Below are 22,371 nucleotides of genomic sequence, written 5' to 3' on the forward strand. Positions count from 1 at the left end.
TTAAATTTTGACAAAATTTTTTATGAAAAAAAATATTCACAATTTTTTTTGAAAATAAAATTTTGACAAAATTTTCTATAAAAATAAAATTTTGACAAAATTTTCTATAGAAATAAAATGTTGACAAAATTTTCTATAGATATAAAATTGTGACAAAATTTTCGATAGATATAAAATTGTGACAAAATTTTCGATAGAAATAAAATTTTCACAAAATTTTCTATAAAAACAAAATTATGATAAAATTGTGTCAAAATTGAAATCGATTGCGATTTCGATTAAATTTGCGATTGCGAATTAAAATTTGACACAATTTTATCGTCAAACATAGGTACTAACTTATAATACCACATTACACAGAGTGGTTAAGGGTATAACAATGTTTTCTTAATTTCAAAAAAGGTTTTAAGCCAAAGATGCAAAATCTTTAAAATAAAATATTTTTAATCCAAAGTTTCAATATCAACGTTAATTTTAATATTATTTCATATACGAACACGCGCTAGTTATGTATGTAGATATTCATAATTATTACCAAAGTAATTTCCAACATTTTAACAAATACCATATCCACAATTTCTAGTTAATTGAGCAATTATTATTATTTGTCATCGCAATGTATTGTATTACATAGTTTTCATTTCGACCGAAATTAAATCACAGTCGTCAATATGGTCATAATAGTAAAGGCATTTATAGTTTTGCTAATCTTTAATTTACTTATCGCAGTAAATATAATAGGAAAATCATAACTCTTTAATCGAATGACTCAAAGCTTCATTTCTTCTTCTAAATCTGAACCGATTTGGATGATATTTGGCAGATTTGGTTGACGTCACAGGAGATTACCATGTACTAAATTTGAGTACGATCGGTTACTAAATGAGGCCACTATGGTCAAAAATAAGGTTATCAGGGACAAATTTCTTAAAATCGGGCGTTGCATATATATGGGAGCTATATCTAAATCTAAGCCGATTTGGATGATATTTTGAAGGTTTGGTTTATACCACAGAAGGTTACTGTGTGCTAAGTTTGAGTAAGATCGGTTAGGCTGATAGACTCTAGTTGCTAATGCCCGTATAAATAAGTTTATTGTTATTTGTAATTATAATAAATTAAATAATAAATAAATAAAATAAATAATAAATTTTTGAAAAAATTTTCTACAGCATTAAAATTTTTGAAAAAAAAAATTAGAAATACTATTTTGAGAAAATTTTCTATAGAAAACAATTTTTTGAAAAAAAAGCAAAAATTTGACAAAAGTTTCTACAGAAATAAAATTTTGAGAAAATTTTCTATAGAAATAAAACTTTGAGAAAATTTTCTATAGAAATAAAATTTTGAGAAAATATTGCTATAGAAATAAAATTTTGAGAAAATTTTGTATAGAAATAAAGTTTTGTGAAAATTTGCTACAGAAATAAAATTTTGACAACATTTTCTATAGAAAACAAAATTTTTTGACAAAATTTCTGAGAAAATTTTCTATAGAAATCAAATGTTGACTTAATTTTCTATAGAAATAAAATTTTGAGGAAACTTTCTATAGAAATAAAATTTTGACAACATTTTCTATAGAAAACAAAATTTTTTGACAAAATTTTCTAAAGAAAGAAAATTTTGAGTAAATTTTCTACAGATTTAAAATTTTGAGAACATTTTCTATAGAAATAAAATTTTGAGAAAATTTTCAATAGAAATAAAATTTTGACAAAATTTTCTATAGAAATAAAATGTTGAGAAAATTTTCTTTAGAAATAAAATTTTGAGTAAATTTCCTACAGAAATAAAATTTTGAGAACATTTTCTAACAGGTTGGCTGATAAGTCCCCGGTCTGTTACATAGATGGCGTCGCTAGTATTAAATACACATTATTTTTATATATTACCAACCTTCAAATGATTCGTGTCAAAATTTGACGTCTGTAAGCCAATTAGTTTGTGAGATAGAGCGTCTTTTGTGAAGCAACTTTTGTTATTGTGAAAAAAAAATGGAAAAAAAGGAATTTCGTGTTTTGATAAAATACTGTTTTCTGAACGGAAAAAATACGGTGGAAGCAAAAATTTGGCTTGATAATGAGTTTCCGGACTCTGCCCCAGGGAAATCAACAATAATTGATTGGTATGCAAAATTCAAGCGTGGTGAAATGAGCACGGAGGACGGTGAACGCAGTGGACGCCCGAAAGAGGTGGTTACCGACGAAAACATCAAAAAAATCCACAAAATGATTTTGAATGACCGTAAAATGAAGTTGATCGAGATAGCAGAGACCTTAAAGATATCAAAGGAACGTGTTGGTCATATCATTCATCAATATTTGGATATGCGGAAGCTCCGTGCAAAATGGGTGCCGCGCGAGCTCACATTTGACCAAAAACAACAACGTGTTGATTATTCAGAGCATTGTTTGCAGCTGTTAACTCGTAATACACCCGAGTTTTTCTGTCGATATGTGACAATGGATGAAACATGGCTCCATCACTACACTCCTGAGTCCCATCGACAGTCGGCTGAGTGGACAGCGGCCGGTGAACCGTCTCTGAAGCGTGGAAAGACTCAAAAGTCCGCTGGCAAAGTAATGGCCTCTTTTTTTTGGGATGCGCCTGGAATAATTTTTATCGATTATCTTGAGAAGGGAAAAACCATCAACAGTGACTATTATATGGCGTTATTGGAGCGTTTGAAGGTCGAAATCGCGGCAAAACGGCCCCATGTGAAGAAGAAACAAGTATATACAGCACTAAGTTCGGCCGGGCCGAATCTTAAATACCCACCACCATGAACCAAATATTAAGGTTTCCTTTGAAATTTCAGGAGGGCTTGAGGACTTGAGGACACTTCCCGAAGATAAATTTAAAGATTTCACCTTTGAGGACTATATCAGATTCTGGATTTATAAGAACCATTTTTGTTTGAGTTTTAGAGGAATCATTAACATCTCTTGTAAGTGTGCAAGAAAATTATAAAATAACGTCTTGATTTGAAATCTTAAATCTGTAGAAGTAAAATTTGGAAATTTTACATTGAGTTTCAAGCAATTTTCATGATCAGTGCGCCTTCTACACCCTCAAGAAGTGAAGTTGGTCTATATGGAGGCATTACCAAATGGACCAAATAAAAACTTAATCCGATACACGTTTTTGTGAGCTTAAAATACCAGAATATTTATAGTTTCAGGCAAATCAGATAAAAACTACGGTTTCTAGAAACCCAAGGAGTTAAATCGGGAGATCGTTCTTATGGGGGCTATACTAAAGTATGGACCGATACTCACCGTTTTCGGCACACCTCTTTATGACCCCAAAAATACCTCTAGATTTCCAATTCCAGGCAAATAGGATAAAAATTTCGGATTCTAGAAGCCCAAGAAGTAAAATCGGGAAATCGGTCTATATGGGGGCTATACCAAAATATGGACCGATACTCACCATTTTCGGCACACCTCTTTATGGTCCTAAAATACCTCTAGATTTCCAATTTCAGACAAATTGGATAAAAACTACGGTTTCTATAAGCCCAAGACCCCAAATCGGGAGGTCGTTTTATATGGGGACCATACCAAAACATGGACCGATACTCACAAATTTTGGCACACGTATTTGTGGTCCTACAATACCTCTAGATTTCTAATTTCAGGTAAATTGAATAAAAACTGCGGTTTCTATAAGCCCATGAAGTAAAATCGGGAGATCGGTCTATATGGGGGCTATACCAAAATATGGACCGATACTCACAATTTTTGGCACACGTATTTGTGGTCCTACAATACCTCTAGATTTCCAATTTCAGGTAAATTGAATAAAAACTGCGGTTTCTATAAGCCCAAGAAGTAAAATCGCGAGATCGGTATATATGGGGGCTATACCAAACCATGGACCGATACTCACCATTTTTGCCACACCTCTTTATGGTCATAAAATACCTCTAGATTTCAAATTTCAGGCAAATTGGATAAAAACTACGAATTCTATAAGCCCAAGACCCCAAATCGGGAGGTCGGTTTATATGGGGACTATATCAAAACCTGGACCGATATAGCCCATCTTCGAACTTGACCTGCCTGCAGATAAAAGACGAGTTTGTGCAAAATTTCAGCACGATTGCTTCACTATTGAAGACTGTAGCGTGATTACAACAGACAGACAGACAGACAGACGGACGGACAGACGGACATCGTTATATCGTCTTAGAATTTCTCCCTGATCAAGAATATATATACTTTATATAGTCGGAAATCGATATTTCGATGTGTTACAAACGGAATGACAAACTTGTTATACCCCCGTCACCATTCTATGGTGGTGGGTATAAAAAGTGTTGTTCCATCAAGACAACGCACCGTGCCACAAGTCATTGAGAACGATGGCAAAAATGCATGAATTGGGCTTCGAATTGCTTCCCCACCCACCTTATTCTCCAGATCTGGCCCCCAACGACTTTTTCTTCTTCTCAAACCTCAAAAGGATACTCGCAGGGAAAAACTTTGGCTGCAATGAAGAGATGATCGCCTGAACTGAAAAATGGTATCAAAAATTTGAAGGTCGTTATAATCGTTGTATCGCTCTTGAAGGAAACTATGTTGAATAATAAAAACGAATTTTGACAAAAAAAAAATTGTGTTTTTCTTTGTTAGACCGGGGACTTATCAGCCAACCGTTAGGTGTGCCGCAAATGGTGCCTATTGCTCCATATTTTGGTGTAGCCCCCATATAGACCGATCTCCCGACTATATTTCTTGGGCTTCTACAATCCGTAGTTTTTATCCAATTTTCCGGAAATTAGAATATAGACGTATTTTAGGACCATAAAGAGGTGTGTCGAAAATGGTCCATATCGGTCCATGTTTTGGTCTATCCCCTATATGACTGATCTCCCGATTTTCTTCTTAGACTTCTAGTAAGTAAAATTTCCAGATATTACTCATCGTATTCATTTAAAAAATGGCGGGAAAAATCTGCAGATTTAAGATTTCAAATCAAGGCGTTATTTCATCATATACACAATATGTTTATGATTTCTCTAAAACTCAAACAAAATTAGTTCTCATAAATCCAGAATCTGATCTGGTCTTCATAGGTAGAATATTTAATTTTTTCCTTCGAGAAGCGTACTGGTTGAAATGATTTGCTTGGGAGAAGATTTGTCATCAAATCCCTTAATGCTATATATTATCAAGTAACCCGCTACGACGAAGAGTTTTCAAAGTAACCCAGGAAAAAAATTTGGAAGTTATTCCAAAGGCACAACTTTTAAAGCACTTCCAGACGATGCACTCCCAATGGTGTTCTTTATTTTAACTACCCAGGAAGTTCTTTTAATTCAATTTTTTATACCTTGGTTTTTTCATACTTTTAATGGGTAATTTTAACTTTTTTTGTTTCAAATAGGTTAAAAACAGAGTAAGAATTTATAAAATGGTACAAATCATTTAAATTTTGTCGAAAAAATGCTAAATCTAATCTGAAAAAATTGTGAATTTTTGAAAATATTTAAGGTCAAACGTTTCCGACTATCGTTAGAATCCATTATAAATGATAACAAATTATAAAAATTATTTATTTGACAAAATATCACAGAATTACTTTACTTTACATCCAAACCATTGAATTCGGATTCATCGCTTCCGTGTCAATTTTGCACCACTTCCGGATCCAAAAAGAACATTTTCATTACTTTTTTGGTGACGCTTTTTTTGCTGGGAAACTATTACATTTAAATCATGGTGGTGGGTACTTAAGATTCAGCCCGGCCGAACTTACTGCTGTATATACTTGTTTATTTATAAGTAATGCAAAAAAAAAAAATAAAAATAAAAGATATGCCTTGAGTAATTGAAATTCCGGGATATTTGGCAAATTTTGTGAAAAATTCGGGACACTTCCTAGAGACGAACTTCCGGGACAATCCAGGTGGATCCTGGTAATAGGAGTTTTTACTGGGCAAATTCAATATCTTTAAAAATTTTATTTGTCATGCTAGGCCACGTCACACTATCAAAGTCCATTGTCTAAGCTCTCCGTTTTTATAGAAGTAGACTAAAAATAAGTGAGCCCTCTATTTCACTAAAGCCAATTTAACTTTATTTTAGTTCATGGAATTATTCCTTTGGATTCGGCCCGGCCGAACATAAGCAATATCCACAAATTTACTTGCATGAAACAGAACGTGTTTTGGCGTATATATTTTTTGAAGGGTGTATATTCTAGTTTTTTTCGTATTATGTATGCATATGGATTTGAAGTTAAATATAGTTACATAATAAAAAGTTTCTTTCGTTTAGTTTCGTTAGTACTTAATAAAAGGTGATACGGTCAAAATTTGGTCAAGGGAAAACGCGTGTAAATCGGTGAAATCATTTATTAAAAAAATCAAATTAAATTTCTTTTTCAAGTTCAATTAGTATAAAATTCAGGAAAAATATTCAGTTGGGCTTTCGCTTTTCCAAATCTGAATTGCCGGGCCTCACGCTTGACACCTGCCATCAGATTTTGTACAGCCACCTTGTCCACCTTCTTCGCCGCAGAAAGTCATTTTGCCTTGAACTGCTGCTCGTCCTTAGCAGTTTTTTTGGTCTTCTTTAGGTTCCGCTTGACAATAGCCCAATATTTCTCAATTGGGCGGAGCTCTGGCGTGTTGGGAGGGTTCTTGGCCTTGGGAACCACCTGCACGTTGTTGGCGGCGTACCACTCCATGGCCTTTTTACCGTAATGGCAAGATGCCAAATCCGGCCAAAACAGTACGGAACAACCGTGTTTCTTCAGGAAAGGCAGCAGAAGTTTATTCAAACACTCTTTCACGTAAATTTCTTGGTTGACAGTCCCGGAAGCTATGAAAATGCTGCTTTTCAAGCCACAGGTACAGATGGCTTGCCAAACCAGATATTTCTTTGTGAACTTTGACAGTTTTATGTGCTTGAAAATATCTGCTACCTTTCCCCTTCCTTTTGCCGTATAAAACTCCTGTCCCGGAAGCTGCTTGTAGTCGGCTTTGACGTAGGTTTCGTCGTCCATTACCACGCAGTCAAACTTCGTCAGCATCGTCGTGTACAGACTCCGGGATCGCGCTTTGGCCGTCGTATTTTGTTTATCATCGCGATTTGGAGTCACTACCTTCTTGTAAGTCGATAGTCCGGCTCGTTTTTTGGCTCCATGCACGGTTGTAGACGATACATCCAGCTTATTTGCGGCATCTCGGAGAGAGAGGTTAGGGTTTCGCTTGAAACTACCGGCAACTCTCTTTGTCGTCTCAGAGGCTTCCGGTTTTCGATTTCCCCCCGATCCAGACTTCCTGGCTGTCGACAAACGTTCCCCAAACACTTTAATTACATTTGTAACGGTTGATTTGGCAACTTTTAGCGATTTTTGCCAGCTTTGCGTGCGAGTAGCTCGGATTTTCGCGATGCGCGAGCAAAATTTTGAAACGCTGCTCTTCTTGCTTGGACGGCATTTTGACAACTGAAGAGTGAATTCCAAAATCAAAATAAGAGCAACATTCTACACACACACACACCTTCAAAATGAGGGGTGTTCAGGTTTTTTAAATGCAAAATTGAAAGAACTGCGTCAATTTTATATTGACCAAATTTTGACCGTATCACCCTTTATCTAGATTTCATATTTCATATTTAAGTTAATTTACTCAATCGATTACTATTCAGATATTTTATACTAATGACTACTTCCAACAAAAATTAATATAATTTGTTTTTGATAATGCCATTAGAAGTATATATACATTTTTTTTTGAATTGCTAAAATTTGACAGAAATTACATTTCAACCCAAAATTGAACCTAAGTTAGTCATCAATAGAGAATTGGCTATCATGGCCATGTTCTTACGAGCAATCGTATTTGTGTTCATTTTTAATATATTTATCGAGGTAATTACACAATAAAATATTCAAGTACAAGGATTTTATCCCTTCATCATTTCAGCCATTGGACTCAGCAATTTATATTAAAGTGAAGAGCGTTTTATGTAAACACAATGCAAAATACTTTTGGAATCACACTTGTCGACTTAAGCCTGTAAATCGTTATAAAAGCGAGGTTTATATGACGACTTACATTAAGGATAGCTTAACAAATGTTACAGTGAGTATTTTAAAATAATATGTAATTTAATTTAAAACAAGTAAGGAAAGTCTAAAGTCGGGCGGGGCCGACTATATTATACCCTGCACCACTTTGTAGATCTAAATTTTCGATACCATATCACATCCGTCAAATGTGTTGGGTGCTATATATAAAGGTTTGTTCCAAATACATATATTTAAATATCACTCGATCTGGACAGAATTTGATAGACTTCTACAAAATCTATAGACTCAAAATTTAAGTCGACTAATGCACTAGGGTGGAACACAATGTTAGTAAAAACAAGTATATAAAGCAGTAAGTTCGGCAGGGCCGAATTTTAAATACCCACCACCGTGAATCAAATATATAGTTTCCTGTGAAATTTTCAGGAGGATTTGGTGACAAGCAGATCTGTTCAACCAGTACACTTCCCGAAGATAAATTCAAAGATTTTACCTATGAAGACTAGATCAGATTCTGGATTTATAAGAACCATATTTGTTTCAGTTTTAGAGGAATCATAAACATCGTGTGCAAGTGTTCAAGAAAATGAAATAACGCCTTGATTTAAAATCTAACATCTGTAGATTTTTACCCTCATTATTTAAATTATTACCAGAAGTAAAATCTGGGAACTATAATTCAGTTTCAAGCAATTTTCATTATCAGTGCACATGGACCGATATTCACCATTTTCGGCACACCTCTTTATGTTCCTAAAATACTTCTAGATTAAAAATTTCATGCAAATTTGATAAAAACTATGGTTTCTAAAAGTTCAAGAAGTAAAATCGGGATATCGGTCTATGTGGGAGATAAACCAAAACATGGACCAATACACACCATTTTCGGCTCTCATATTTAAGGTCCTAAAATACCTGTAGATTTCTCATTTCAGGCAAATTGGATAAAAACTACGGATTCCAGAAGCCTAAAATATAAAATCATTTCTTGCATACCTATTTGTATTCCTAAAAACCTCCAGATTTTCGATTTCAGGAAAAGTGGACAACAATTACGGTTTCTAGAAGCCCAAAAAGTAATTTCGGGAGATCGGTCTATCTGATGGCTATATCAAAACATGGACCGATACTCACCATTTTTGGCACACCACTTTGTGGTCATAAAATACCTCTAGATTTCCAATTTCAGGCAAGTGGGATAAAAACTACGGTTTCTATAAGCCCAAGTATAAAATCTGGAGATCGGTCTATATGGGGGCTATATAAAAACATGGTCCGATACTCATCATTTTCAGCACACCTCTTTAGGGTTTTAAAATACCTCTAAATTTCTAATTTCAGGCAAATTGGATAAAAACTACGGATTCTATAAGCCCAAGAAGTAAAAACTGGAGATCGGTCTATATGGGGGCTATACCAAAACATGGACCGAAACTCACAATTTTCGGCACACTTCTTTATTGTTCTAAAATACCTCTAGATTTCCAATTTCAAGCAAATTGGATAAAAACTACGGATTCTATAAGCCCAAGACCCCAAATCGGGAAATCGGTCTATATGGGGGATATACCAAAACCTAGACCGATACTCACCATTTTTTGCACACCTCTTTATGGTCCTAAAATACCTCTAGATTTCCACTTTGAGGCGAATTGGATAGAAACTATCGATTCTAGAAGCCCTAGAAATATAATCGGTAGATCGCTCTATATGGGGGCTATACCAAAACATGGACCGATACTCACCATTTTTAGCACACCTCTTTGTGGTCATAAAATACCTCTAGATTTCCAATTTCAGGCAAATTGGATAAAAACTACGAATTCTATAAGCCCAAGACCCCAAATCGGGAGGTCGGTTTATATGGGGACTATATCAAAACTTGGACCGATATAGCCCATCTTTGAACTTGACCTGCCTGCAGACAAAAGACGAGTTTGTGCAAAATTTCAGCACGATTGTTTTATTATTGAAGACTGTACCGTGATTACAACAGACAGACAGCCAGACAGACAGACGCACATGGCTATATCGTCTTTGAATTTTTCCCTGATCAAGAATATATATACTTTATATAGTCGGAAATCGATATTTCGATGTGTTACAACGGAATGACAAACTTATTATACCCCCGCCACCATTCTATGGTGGTGGGTATAAAAATGGGAAACATTTAAATCTGAAGCAATTTTAAGGAAACTTCGCAAAAGTTTATTTATGATTTATCGCTCGATATATATGTATTAGAAGTTTAGGAAAATAAGAATCATTTTTACAACTTTTCGACTAAGCAGTGGCGATTTAACAAGGAAAATGTTTGTATTGTGACCATTTTTGTCGAAATCAGAAAAACATATATATGGGAGCTATATCTAAATCTGAACCGATTTCAATCAAATTTGGCACACATGACTATACTACCAATTGTACTCCATGTGCAAAATTTCAAGCTAATCGGGATAAAACTCTGGCTTCTGGGTCCATATAAGTGCATATCGGGCGAAAGATATATATGGGAGCTACATCTAAATCTGAATCGATTTCAACCAAATTTGGCACGCATAGATACAATGCTAAATCTACTCCCTGTGCAAAATTTCAACCAAATTGGGCCAAAACTCTGGCTTTTAGGACCATATTAGTCCATATCGGGCGAAAGATATATATGGGAGCTATATCTAAATCTGAACCGATTTCTTCCAAAATCAATAGGGTTCTATTCTGAGCCAAAACACATATTTGTGCCACATTTGAAGTCGATTGGACTAAAACTGCGACCTAGACTTTGATTACAAAAATGTGTTCACGGACAGACGGACATCGCTATATCGACTAAGGGACCCACACTGAGCATTATTGCCAAAGACACCATGTGCCTATCTCGTCTCCTTCTGGGTGTTACAAACATATGCACTAACTTATAATACCCTGTTCCACAGAGTGGCGCAGGGTATAAATATGGGAAACATTTAAATCTGAAGCAATTTTAAGGAAACTTCGCAAAAGTTTATTTATGATTTATCGCTCGATATATATGTATTAGAAGTTTAGGAAAATTAGAGTCATTTTTACAACGTTTCGACTAAGCAGTGGCGATTTTACAAGGAAAATGTTGGTATTTTGACCATTTTTGTCGAAATCAGAACAAGTATATACGGCCGTAAGTTCGGCCAGGCCGAATCTTATGTACCCTCCACCATGGATTGCGTACACCCTCAGAAAAAATCGCTTCTTTAACATATGTTCCAAACATATTTTGCAGGAAGCACATATATTATTGGATACTGCCGAAACATTAATATGTTTGTTTTATGTGAACATATTATATGTTTGGAAGCATTTTGAGCCCAAAAATATTATATGCTTGGAAGAATTTTTCCCAAAGACGATTGTGCTCATTCCCTAACATACTCGTAATTTTCACTTCCACGAAATATTTTAGTTATTGGCACCTTTTTCTGTAATACAAATAATGTTGAAGAAATTATTCACTTTTATAATTTTTTTAAATTTTACCTTTCGCCTGCACGGAGAATCGAACCGAGGACCATACAGTTTGTAAGCCAACACACTATCCACTGGGCTACGTAGCTGTTATAGTCACCAGCAGATAAATATCGTTATAAGTTACATTTATATAGCATAGTTTGCAGCGCCCACGAGCCCATGCAAACATAACGTTATTTAACAGAAACATACATTTGTTTGCCACGTGGAGCAGTGGTTAGCATGTCTGCCTTGCATGCAAAGGGTCGTGGGTTCAATCCCTGCTCCGACCGAACATTTTTTTTTTTTAATTTACACATTTATATTTATTCTACATTAAATTTTTATAATAAAACTTCGAAATGTGGGTTATTAAAAATTTATAGTCACTTTTATATTTGAAGGTGTCCGTCAACTCCTCGTGGACTACTTATTAATAAAGAGGAACTAAACTTTGTTTTTATACATTTTACTGTGTAATTTTTCACTATTTCCTCCTTATTTCATTTTACTCTCCCAACTCTAAAAAGAGTATAGTGCCCTTTCGTTATTTTTATTAAGACCCCTGATTCCTTTTAACGAACCAAGAAAAAAATTGTGCCCATAATGCCAAAATTATAAACAAAACACATGTCAACACATACATAATATGTTGCTCTCAAGGCGAAAACATATGCTGTTTGTTTTTCAAATGTCTACTCTCTTGGTTCCGAATGTCTATTCTCTTTATTCAAATTAAATAATATTTAGACTTAAGCATATCAAATTTTTGGCCTTATCATAAAACAGTTTTCCGAAACAACATACAAGCGGTTTCACAGAAATTGTTCTCTTTTGATTCTTTCGCTGTGTTTTGTTGGTATCTTTCGTCAACTCTCCCGGTTTCCATCTTTATTTCTTTCTCTACACCCTCTCTGTCGCTTTGAATAAAATATCACAACATATGTATGTTCAGTCGAAATTTGTAAATTTATATATGTTTGCATTCACACATATGATTTTTATGAAACATTCATGCCCCAAACATAATATATTCTAACATATTAACATAGATGTCCCAAACATTTAGTGTTAGTTTAGGAACATTACATGTTTGCTCTTAAATATATTGTGTTTAAAAATTGTGCCCGAAACACATTTTGTTTATATCGGAACATATGAAAAACATATTTTTCTAACAGTGTAGGAACTTCTACTAAAGGCTGTCATCCACAATCGAATTACTTGGGTTGCGATAACACTTGCCGATGGCAAGTTATCGTAAAACTTTTTAACACTGTCTTCTAAATTGTAAGTTAGCCCATACGGGGTATATATTAAACAAAAAAAGGCCGATTAAATACGTATATAATATAGTTTGACAAAAAAAAATTTTTGACAAAATTTTCTATAGAAATAAAAACTTGACAAAATTTTCTATACAAATAAACGTTTGACAAAACTTTCTATAGAAATGAAATTTTGACACAACTTTCTATAGTAATAAAATTTGACAAAATTTTCTATGGAAATAAAGTTTTGGTAGATTATTTTTGGCGATATGGACCAATTTTTGTGTAATAAGTCATCGGCTATATATAACTAAAGACCGATATTGACCAATTTTTACATGGCTGTTAGAGGCCATATATTGACAAAATGTACCAAATTTCAACCGCATCGGATGACTTTTGCTATATATAATTATGGACCGAAATGGACCAATTTTTGCATGGTTTGCTAGATACCATATACCAAACACCATGTACCAAATTTCAACTGGATCGGATGAATTTCGCTCCTCCAAGAGGCTCCTGAGGTCAAATCTGGGGATCGGTTTATATGGGAGCTATATATAATTATGAACCGATATGGACCAATTTTTCCATGGTTGTTAGAGACTATATACTAACACCACGTACTAAATTTCAATTGGATCGGATGAATTTTATATGGGAGCTATATATAATTATGAACCGATATGGACCAATTTTTGCATGGTTGTTAGAGGCCGTATACTAACATCAGGTACCAAATTTCAACAGGATCGGATGAATTTTGCCCCTCCAAGAGGCTCCGGAGGTCAAATCTGGGGATCGGTTTATATGGGGGCTATATATAATTATGGACCGATATGGACCAATTTTTGCATGGTTGTTAGAGACCGTATACTAACATCAGGTACCACATTTCAACCGGATCGGATGAATTTTTCCCCCCCAAGAGGCTCCGGAGGTCAAATCTGGGGATCGGTTTATATGGGGGCTATATATAATTATGAACCGACATGGACCAATTTTTGCATGGGTGTTAGAGACCGTATACTAAGACCACGTACTAAATTTCAACCGGATCGGATGAATTTTGCTCCTCCAAGAGGCTCCGGAGGTCAAATCTGGGGATCGGTTTATATGGGAGCTATATATAATTATGGACCGATATGGACCAATTTTTGCATGGTTGTTAGAGGCCGTATACTAACATCAGGTATCAAATTTCAACCGGATCGGATGAATTTTGCTGCTCCGGGAGGCTCCCCAAGCCAAATTTGGGGATCGGTTTATATGGGGGCTATACGTAAACGTGGTCCGATATGGCCGATTTTCAATACCATCCGACCTACATCAATAACAACTACTTGTGCCAAGTTTCAAGTCGATAGCTTGTTTCGTTCGGAAGTTAGCGTGATTTCCACAGACGGACGGACAGCCGGACAGACGGACAGACGGACGGACGGACGGACACGCTTAGATCGACTCAGAATTTCACCACTACCCAGAATATATATACTTTATGGGGTCTTAGAGCAATATTTCGATGTGTTACAAACGGAATGACAAAGTTAATATACCCCCATCCTATGGTGGAGGGTATAAAAACATATATATGGGAGCTATATCTAAATCTGAACCGATGTCAACCAAATTTGGCACGCATAGCTGCAATGCTAATTCTACTCCCTGTGCAAAATTTAAATAAATCGGAGTTAAAAATTGGACTCTGTGGTCATATGAGTGTAAATCGGGCGAAAGCTATATATGGGAGATATATCTAAATCTGAACCGATTTCAACCAAATTTGGCACACATAGCTACAATGCTAATTCTACTACCTGTGCAAAATTTCAACTAAATCGGAGCAAATAATTAGCTTCTGTGGTCATAGGAGTGTAAATCGGGCGAAAGTTATATATGGGAGCTATATCTAAATCTGAACCGATTTCAACCAAATTTGACACGCATAGCTACAATGCTAATTCTACTCCCTGAGCAAAATTTCAATTAAATCGGTGTAAAAGATTGGCCACTGTGGTCATATAAGTGTTAATCGGGCGAAAGTTATATATGGGAGCTATATCTAAATCTGAACCGATTTCAATAAAATTTGGCACACTTGACTATAGTACTAATTGTTCTTTTTGTGCAAAATTTTAAGCAAATTAGTGTAAATTCTGGCTTCTGGGGCCATATAAGTCCATATCGGGCGAAATATATATATGGGAGCTATATCTAAATCTAAACCGATTTCTTCCAAAATCAATAGGGTTCTATTCTGAGCCAAAACACATATTTGTGCCAAATTTGAAGTCGATTGGACTAAAACTGCGACCTAGACTTTTATTACAAAAATGTGTTCACGGACAGACGGACATGGCTATATCGACTCAGGAGCCCACTCTGAGCATTTTTGCCAAAGACACCATGTGTCTTTCTCGTCTCCTTCTGGGTGTTGCAAACATATGCACTAACTTATAATACCCTGTTCCACAGTGTGGCGCAGGGTATAAAGAATGCACAAATATACACCCAGAGAAGGAATATGATCACCTCAAACATGTTTTTAGAGCAAAATGTTATTTTTTGGGTGGTGACCATGTAACATGGTTTTCGCAACCATGTTATTTTCTCGGAAATCATGTATCTGATTTCGGCAAGCAGATTATATTTGACGAGAAAATAATATTTTAGTGACAAACATGTTACATGGTCACCATACAAAAATAATATTTTGCTCTTGAAACATGTTTAAGGTGATCATATTCCTTCTCTGTGTGTATACTGCAGTAAGTTCGGACAGGCCGAATTTCAAATACCCACCACCAAAGATAAATATATAGATAATATATAGAATTTTAGGGCGGTTTGATGACAGGTATTCTCCTAAGCAGATTAGTTCAACCAGAACGCTGCCCGAAGATAATATTAAATAGTCATAGATTCTAGATTTATAGCAGCCATTTTTGTTTGATTTTTAGAGGAATCATAAACATATCGTGTAGGTGTGCATCAAAATCATGATTTAAAATCTAAAATCTGTAGATTTTTACCCCAATCATTCGAATGTTTAGAAGAAGTAAAATCGGGGAATTTTACTTTTAGTTTCATGCAAATTTCTATACCATCAAGAAGTGATATCGGTCTATAATGAGGCCTTACCAAATAGACTGATAACAAAAATTCCTTTACAATTTCAGGCAAATCGGATGAAAACTACTGCTTATATAATTCCAGGGATGAAGTCGGGAGATCTGTCCATATTGGTGTTATGCCAAAAATATACACCTATACACAACAAATTTATCACACCTGATTGTGGTTCTGAAAAACCTATATAATCTAGACCCCAAATCGACGGGCGGGTTTATAAGGGGGATATATCAAAATCTGTGCCGATACACAATATATTCGGAACACCTATTTATGACTCTAAAAAATCTCTAGATTTAAAAATTTAAGGCAATTTGGATAAAAACTACGGTGTCTAGAAGCTCAAGAAGTAAAATCAAAAAATCTGTCTATATGGGGGCTATAGCACACCACATTTGGTACATCTATTTGTGGTCCTAAAATACTTCTAGAGTTCCAATCTAAATCGGATAGACTCTGGTTTTTAGAAACCCAAGAAGTAAAATCGGGAGATCGGTCTATATGGGGGCTAACAGGTTGGCTGATAAGTCCCTCGTCTAACAAAGAAATACACATTTTTTTGTCAAAGTTCGTTTTTATTATTCAACATAGTTCCCTTCAAGAGCGATACAACGATTATAACGATCTTCAAATTTCTTGATACCATTTTGGTAGTACTCCTTCAGTTTTGCCTCAAAATAGGCCTCAGTTTCGGCGATCACCTCTTCATCACAGCCAATTTTTTTCCCTACGAGCATCGTTTTGAGGTCTGAGAACAAGAAAAAGTCACTGGGGGCCAGATCTGGAGAGCTTCCGCATATCCAAATATTGCTGAATGATATGACCAACACGTTCCTTTGATATCTTTAAGGCCTCTGCTATCTCGGTCAACTTCATTTTACGGTCATTCAAAATTATTTTGTGGATTTTTTTGATGTTTTCGTCGGTAACCACCTCTTCGGGCGTCCACTGCGTTAACCGTCCTCCGTTCTCATTTCACCACGCTTGAATTTTGCATACCAATCAATTATTGTTGATTTCCCTGGGGCAGAGTCCGGAAACTCATTATCAAGCCAAGTTTTTGCTTCCACGGTATTTTTTCCCTTCAGAAAACAGTATTTTATCAAAACACGAAATTGCTTTTTTCCATTTTTTTCACAATAACAAAAGTTGCTTCACAAAAGACGCTCTATCTCACAAACTAATTGACTTACAGACGTCAAATTTTGACACGAATCATTTGAAGGTTGGTACTAAAGGGTGATTTGTTAAGAGCTTGATAACTTTTTTAAAAAAAAAACGCATAAAATTTGCAAAATCTCATCGGTTCTTTATTTGAAACGTTAGATTGGTCCATGATATTTACTTTTTGAAGATAATTTCATTTAAATGTTGACCGCGGCTGCGTCTTAGGTGGTCCATTCGGAAAGTCCAATTTTGGGCAACTTTTTCGAGCATTTCGGCCGGAATAGCCCGAATTTCTTCGGAAATGTTGTCTTCCAAAGCTGGAATAGTTGCTGGCTTATTTCTGTAGACTTTAGACTTGACGTAGCCCCACAAAAAATAGTCTAAAGGCGTCAAATCGCATGATCTTGGTGGCCAACTTACCGGTCCATTTCTTGAGATGAATTGTTCTCCGAAGTTTTCCCTCAAAATGGCCATAGAATCGCGAGCTGTGTGGCATGTAGCGCCATCTTGTTGAAACCACATGTCAACCAAGTTCAGTTCTTCCATTTTTGGCAACAAAAAGTTTGTTAGCATCGAACGATAGCGATCGCCATTCACCGTAACGTTGCGTCCAACAGCATCTTTGAAAAAATACGGTCCAATGATTCCACCAGCGTACAAACCACACCAAACAGTGCATTTTTCGGGATGCATGGGCAGTTCTTGAACGGCTTCTGGTTGCTCTTCACTCCAAATGCGGCAATTTTGCTTATTTACGTAGCCATTCAACCAGAAATGAGCCTCATCGCTGAACAAAATTTGTCGATAAAAAAGCGGATTTTCTGCCAACTTTTCTAGGGCCCATTCACTGAAAATTCGACGTTGTGGCAGATCGTAAGTCTATTCATGATGAAATGTCAAAGCATACTGAGCATCACCATGTCTGAAATCCCACGTGATCTGTCAAATACTAATGCATGAAAATCCTAACCTCAAAAGAATCACCCTTTATATAAAAATAATATGCAATTAATACTAGCGACGCCATCTATGTATCAGACCGGGGACTTATCAGCCAACCTGTTACATATCTATCGACCGATAACTTTTGCGAAGTTGTCCAAAAATTACCTCTGATGTAAATGTTTCCCATATTTTCTTTACTACCATTGTGTCCCACCCCAGAGCATTGGCCGACTGAAATTTTAAGTCTATATATTTTGAAGAAATCTAAAAAAATTTATCCAGATCGAGTCAGATTTAATTATATGTATATGGGAACAAAAACTTTTATATTGTATCGAAAATGGGGAACTACAAACTGGTGCAGGGTATAATATATATAGTCGGCCCTGCTCGACTTTAGAATTTTCTTACTTTTTAGTTTTAAATTTTTTAGAACCACAAGAAATGAATTCGAGGGATCATGTATATGGAAGATATAAAAAAAAATCTGTACCGATATAGCCCATTTACGAACTTCACCCGCTTGCAACCAAACAAACAACATCTCTGTGCTAAATTCCAGGCCGATAGCTCTAGTATGAAAGTTGATCACAATAGACAGACCCACACAAATTTTTTTTTCTGATTCAATCACGAAATTAATTGATCCAATTAAGTTTTTAATTGAAATGTCTTCAATCACAGAAATTATAGTATCAATTAAAAAATTAATTGATAGTCAATTAAAAAATTAATTGATCCAATTAAATATTTAATTGATAGTATTAATTTGTGTGATTGATTTTTATTTCAATTAAATAATTTGTTGAATCAATTAAATTTTCAATTGAATATTTTTTAAAACTCAATTAAGATTTTAATTGGAAAAATTTTCGTGAAATTTTTTTCTGTGCAGTCGGACATTACAAAAAAGCCATCATATTTTGTAACAAAATTAGTGAACCTTTTTTGTTAAATACAATGTTTTTAATTCGTTACAGGCAAACATGGTTTTCTTCAAACGCAACGATGTTGGAATATATCGTCCATTTCTTGTTAATTATACTGGCAATGTGTGTAAATTTTTTGAGCGCAAATTGTTTAACCCTTACATGAAAATTGCAATGGAACCTCTTTTGAAATATTCAAATGTCAACCATAGTTGTCCTTATACGGTATGTTCAATGTTGTACATACAAAGAAAAAATAGTTTTCCCCGGAACGAAATTTTAGATAAACGAATTTACCATTTGTTATAGGTGATTCTGTTTAAGAGTAAAATAAGTCCCAATTTATAATGTTTGTCCCTAATTTATTTTCTCATATTCGTTTAAACTAAATTTTTGAGTGTAAATACAGTTTTTAGTAAGTCTCTATAAAATTTAAAGTAGGATAAAGATTTTATTTAACAAATTTTCACTTGTAAAGTAATGCCAGATAATCCAAATAATAACCGATAATTCAAAGTAAAAAAATGGCTTTCTTAATTCTCATTATAAGTTTTAGCATATACTTTAAGTTTTTTATCTTTAATCCATGGATTCAATACTTAATTTCATTTTAAAATTATTACTTTATATAAAAAAATAAAGCAAATATATATACATATTTTTTTTTTGTAATATACACACAAACACTTTTTTCTGATTCAATCACAAAATTAATTAATCCAATTAATTTTTTTAATTAAAATATCTTCAATCTCAAAAATGATAGTATTAACCAGTTTTAATTGGGCACAAGAAAAATATTTTATTAAGAAATTGATTTGAAATATTTTATTAAGAAATTAATTGATTTGATTTGAAATTTTCAATCAATTTTTAAATTTATTCAATTAAAATTTAACTGATGTTTATTGCAAAAAAAAAAAAAATTTTTATTTGATTCCATCAAAAATATAATTGATATCGACGGGAAAACTCAATCAGTTTTTAATTAATCTTAGTTAATTATTTACTTAAACTTCAATCCAATTTTCAATTAAGTTTTTAATAAAATCAGTTAAACAATTAATTTAGTTTTGCATTAAATTAAAAATAATTTTTTAATAAAAATCGCGAAAATCTTCACAAATATTCTTAACTAACTTGGTGTTCTTAATTGATTAAAAAGATGATTGTATCAATTAATAAATTTTATTAAAAATTAAAAAATTTTATTTTTTCAACTGACTTGGTCTTCCGAGTTTGAATAAAATGTTAATTGTATCAATTATTTTTTTAATTAAATTAATTTAAAATAGTCAATCATTGACCTAATTGACTTAATGTTTCTGGTTTGATTAAAAAGTTAATATCAATTTATTGTTTAGTTGAAAAAATTTTCAGAGGCAATTAGATTTTTAATAATTGGAAATATTTTGTTGATATTTTTTCTGTGTATCTTTACTTTAAAAAAAATTGTTCCTAACGATTTTGACTTTCTCTTAAAGATTTTTGTATTGTTTCCAAACCAAGGAAGCTATTATCAAAGTACAATTAAATTTGTTTAAAATTTCGTTCCAAATAAACTTGTTACAAATCTACGTTCTATGAAAATTATGAAAATTGCAATACATATTACTGAAATTTTAAAATATCTTTAAATTTTGCTTTACTTAGGGTAAAATATTTGTTGCTGGTCTATACATAGATGCGGCGATGATTCCGGTACCAATACCACCGAGTTACTATAAAGCTGAATTCAAATTTTACGAAGGCCATCCCCGCCAGCTTATTGGAGAAGTATCCTTTTCGTATGATATAAGTGAAAAATATCAAAAGAGAAATGTATAAGCACAACATTTTTAATTGTTTATATAATTTTCTACAATCATTGTAAATAAATAAATAAATATGGTGGAATTTTAGGCGGGACAATTCTACTGGGTGGCTTGTAAATTTTGTACATTTATTTATATTATGTATATACAGATATGTATGTATTTTTTATTTTATTGGTTACAAACAAAATCAGTTTAGATTTGCTCGCATTGGCTACGTTTGAAACGAGTTATGGCTTTCAATCGGCGATAAAGTCATCACGCGCTACGTGAAGTTTGATCCATTTCCTTGTTAAGATGATCGCCACTGGTATTGCTCTCCAAAAATGTTCTAGGCAAAAAAGTCAAAGGGATTGAGATCACCAAACATAAAACTCTTATTTTGCTTTTTATAGAAAATTGTGACAAAATTATATTTCTATAAAAAATTTGCAAAAAAAAAATTGTCTACATTTTATTTCTATAGAAAATTTGGTCAAAATTTTAATTCTATTGAAAATTTTAGAAAACTGTTATTTCTATAGAAATTTTTTGAAAAATTTTATTTCTATAACAAATTTTGTCAAATTTTTTTTCTATAGGAAATTTTGTCAAAATTTTATTTCTAAAGAAATTTTTGCCAAAATTTTATTTCTATAGAAACTTTTGTTAAAATTTTAATGCTATAAAAAATTTTGACAAAATTTCAACGCTAAAAGAGTTTTTTTTAAATTTTATTTCTATAGAAATTTTTTGAAAAATTTAATTTTATAGAATTTTTTTCAAAAATTTAATTTCTATAGAAATTTTTTGAAAAATTTTATTTCTATAGAAATTTTTTGAAAAATTTTATTTCTGTAGAAATTTTTGTCAAAATTTTTAATACTATAAAAATGTTGTCCAAATTCTAATGCTACAGAATATTTTATCAAAATTTTAAAACTAGAGAATATTTTGGCAAAATTTTATTTCTATAGAAAATTTTGTTAAAATTTTAATGCTGTAGAAAAAATTGTCAAAATTTCTATGCTAAAGATTTTATTTTAACTTTATTTTAATAGAAATTTTTTGAAAAAATTCATTTCTATATTTTTTTGAAACATTTTATTTCTATACAGCAAACACCAACAAGTTTTTCAGCGGTGGATTATCCCACCTCAGTAATGCTGGTGACATTTCTCAGTGTTTCAAAGCTTCTCTAAGTGGTTTTACTGCAATGTGGAACGACGTTCGTACTCGGCTATGAAAATTAGGTCCCTTGTCATTGAGCTTAACATTGAATCGGACAGCACTCAGTGATAACAGAGAAGTTCACCACTGTGGTATCACAATGGACTCTATAGTCTAAGTGAACCTGAAATATCGAGCTGCCACTATACCTAACCAAATCAAAAAATTTTGTCAAAAATTTATTTCTATAGAAAATTTTGTCAAAATTTTATTTCTATAGAAAATCTTGTCAAAATTTTATTTCTATAGAAAATTTTCTTAAAATTTTACTGCTATAGAATTTTGTTAACATTTTAATGCACTAGAAAATTTTGTCAAAATTATAATGCTATAGATATTTTGTCAATTTTTTTTTTTATAAAAAAT

At 33.4% G+C, this 22,371-nt stretch overlaps 2 protein-coding genes across 2 annotated transcripts in view; one reads left to right on the forward strand and one right to left on the reverse strand.

Moving 5' to 3' along the window:
- The window catches only part of speck, a 220,581-nt gene that overhangs the window by 87,735 nt on the left and 110,475 nt on the right, over positions 1-22,371 (reverse strand). The window lies entirely within an intron of this gene.
- LOC142233598 (uncharacterized) lies at positions 7,831-20,883 on the forward strand. Its single transcript, XM_075304576.1, has 4 exons — positions 7,831-7,887; positions 7,943-8,101; positions 19,034-19,207; positions 20,636-20,883. The coding sequence occupies exons 1-4, from the start codon at positions 7,831-7,833 to the stop codon at positions 20,807-20,809; spliced, it is 564 nt and encodes a 187-aa protein (XP_075160691.1). The 3' UTR covers positions 20,810-20,883.

Source organism: Haematobia irritans, chromosome 1, assembly GCF_050003625.1.
Source record: "Haematobia irritans isolate KBUSLIRL chromosome 1, ASM5000362v1, whole genome shotgun sequence".
Classification (NCBI taxonomy): domain Eukaryota; kingdom Metazoa; phylum Arthropoda; class Insecta; order Diptera; family Muscidae; genus Haematobia; species Haematobia irritans.

Bases quoted from the DNA above. Each gene is read 5' to 3' on its own strand.
- LOC142233598 (XM_075304576.1), top strand. From the start codon at position 7,831: ATGGCCATGTTCTTACGAGCAATCGTATTTGTGTTCATTTTTAATATA. The intron at 8,102-19,033 runs GTGAGTATTTTA...AATTCGTTACAG, and splicing joins ATAGCTTAACAAATGTTACA to GCAAACATGGTTTTCTTCAA. The intron at 19,208-20,635 runs GTATGTTCAATG...TGCTTTACTTAG, and splicing joins ACCATAGTTGTCCTTATACG to GGTAAAATATTTGTTGCTGG.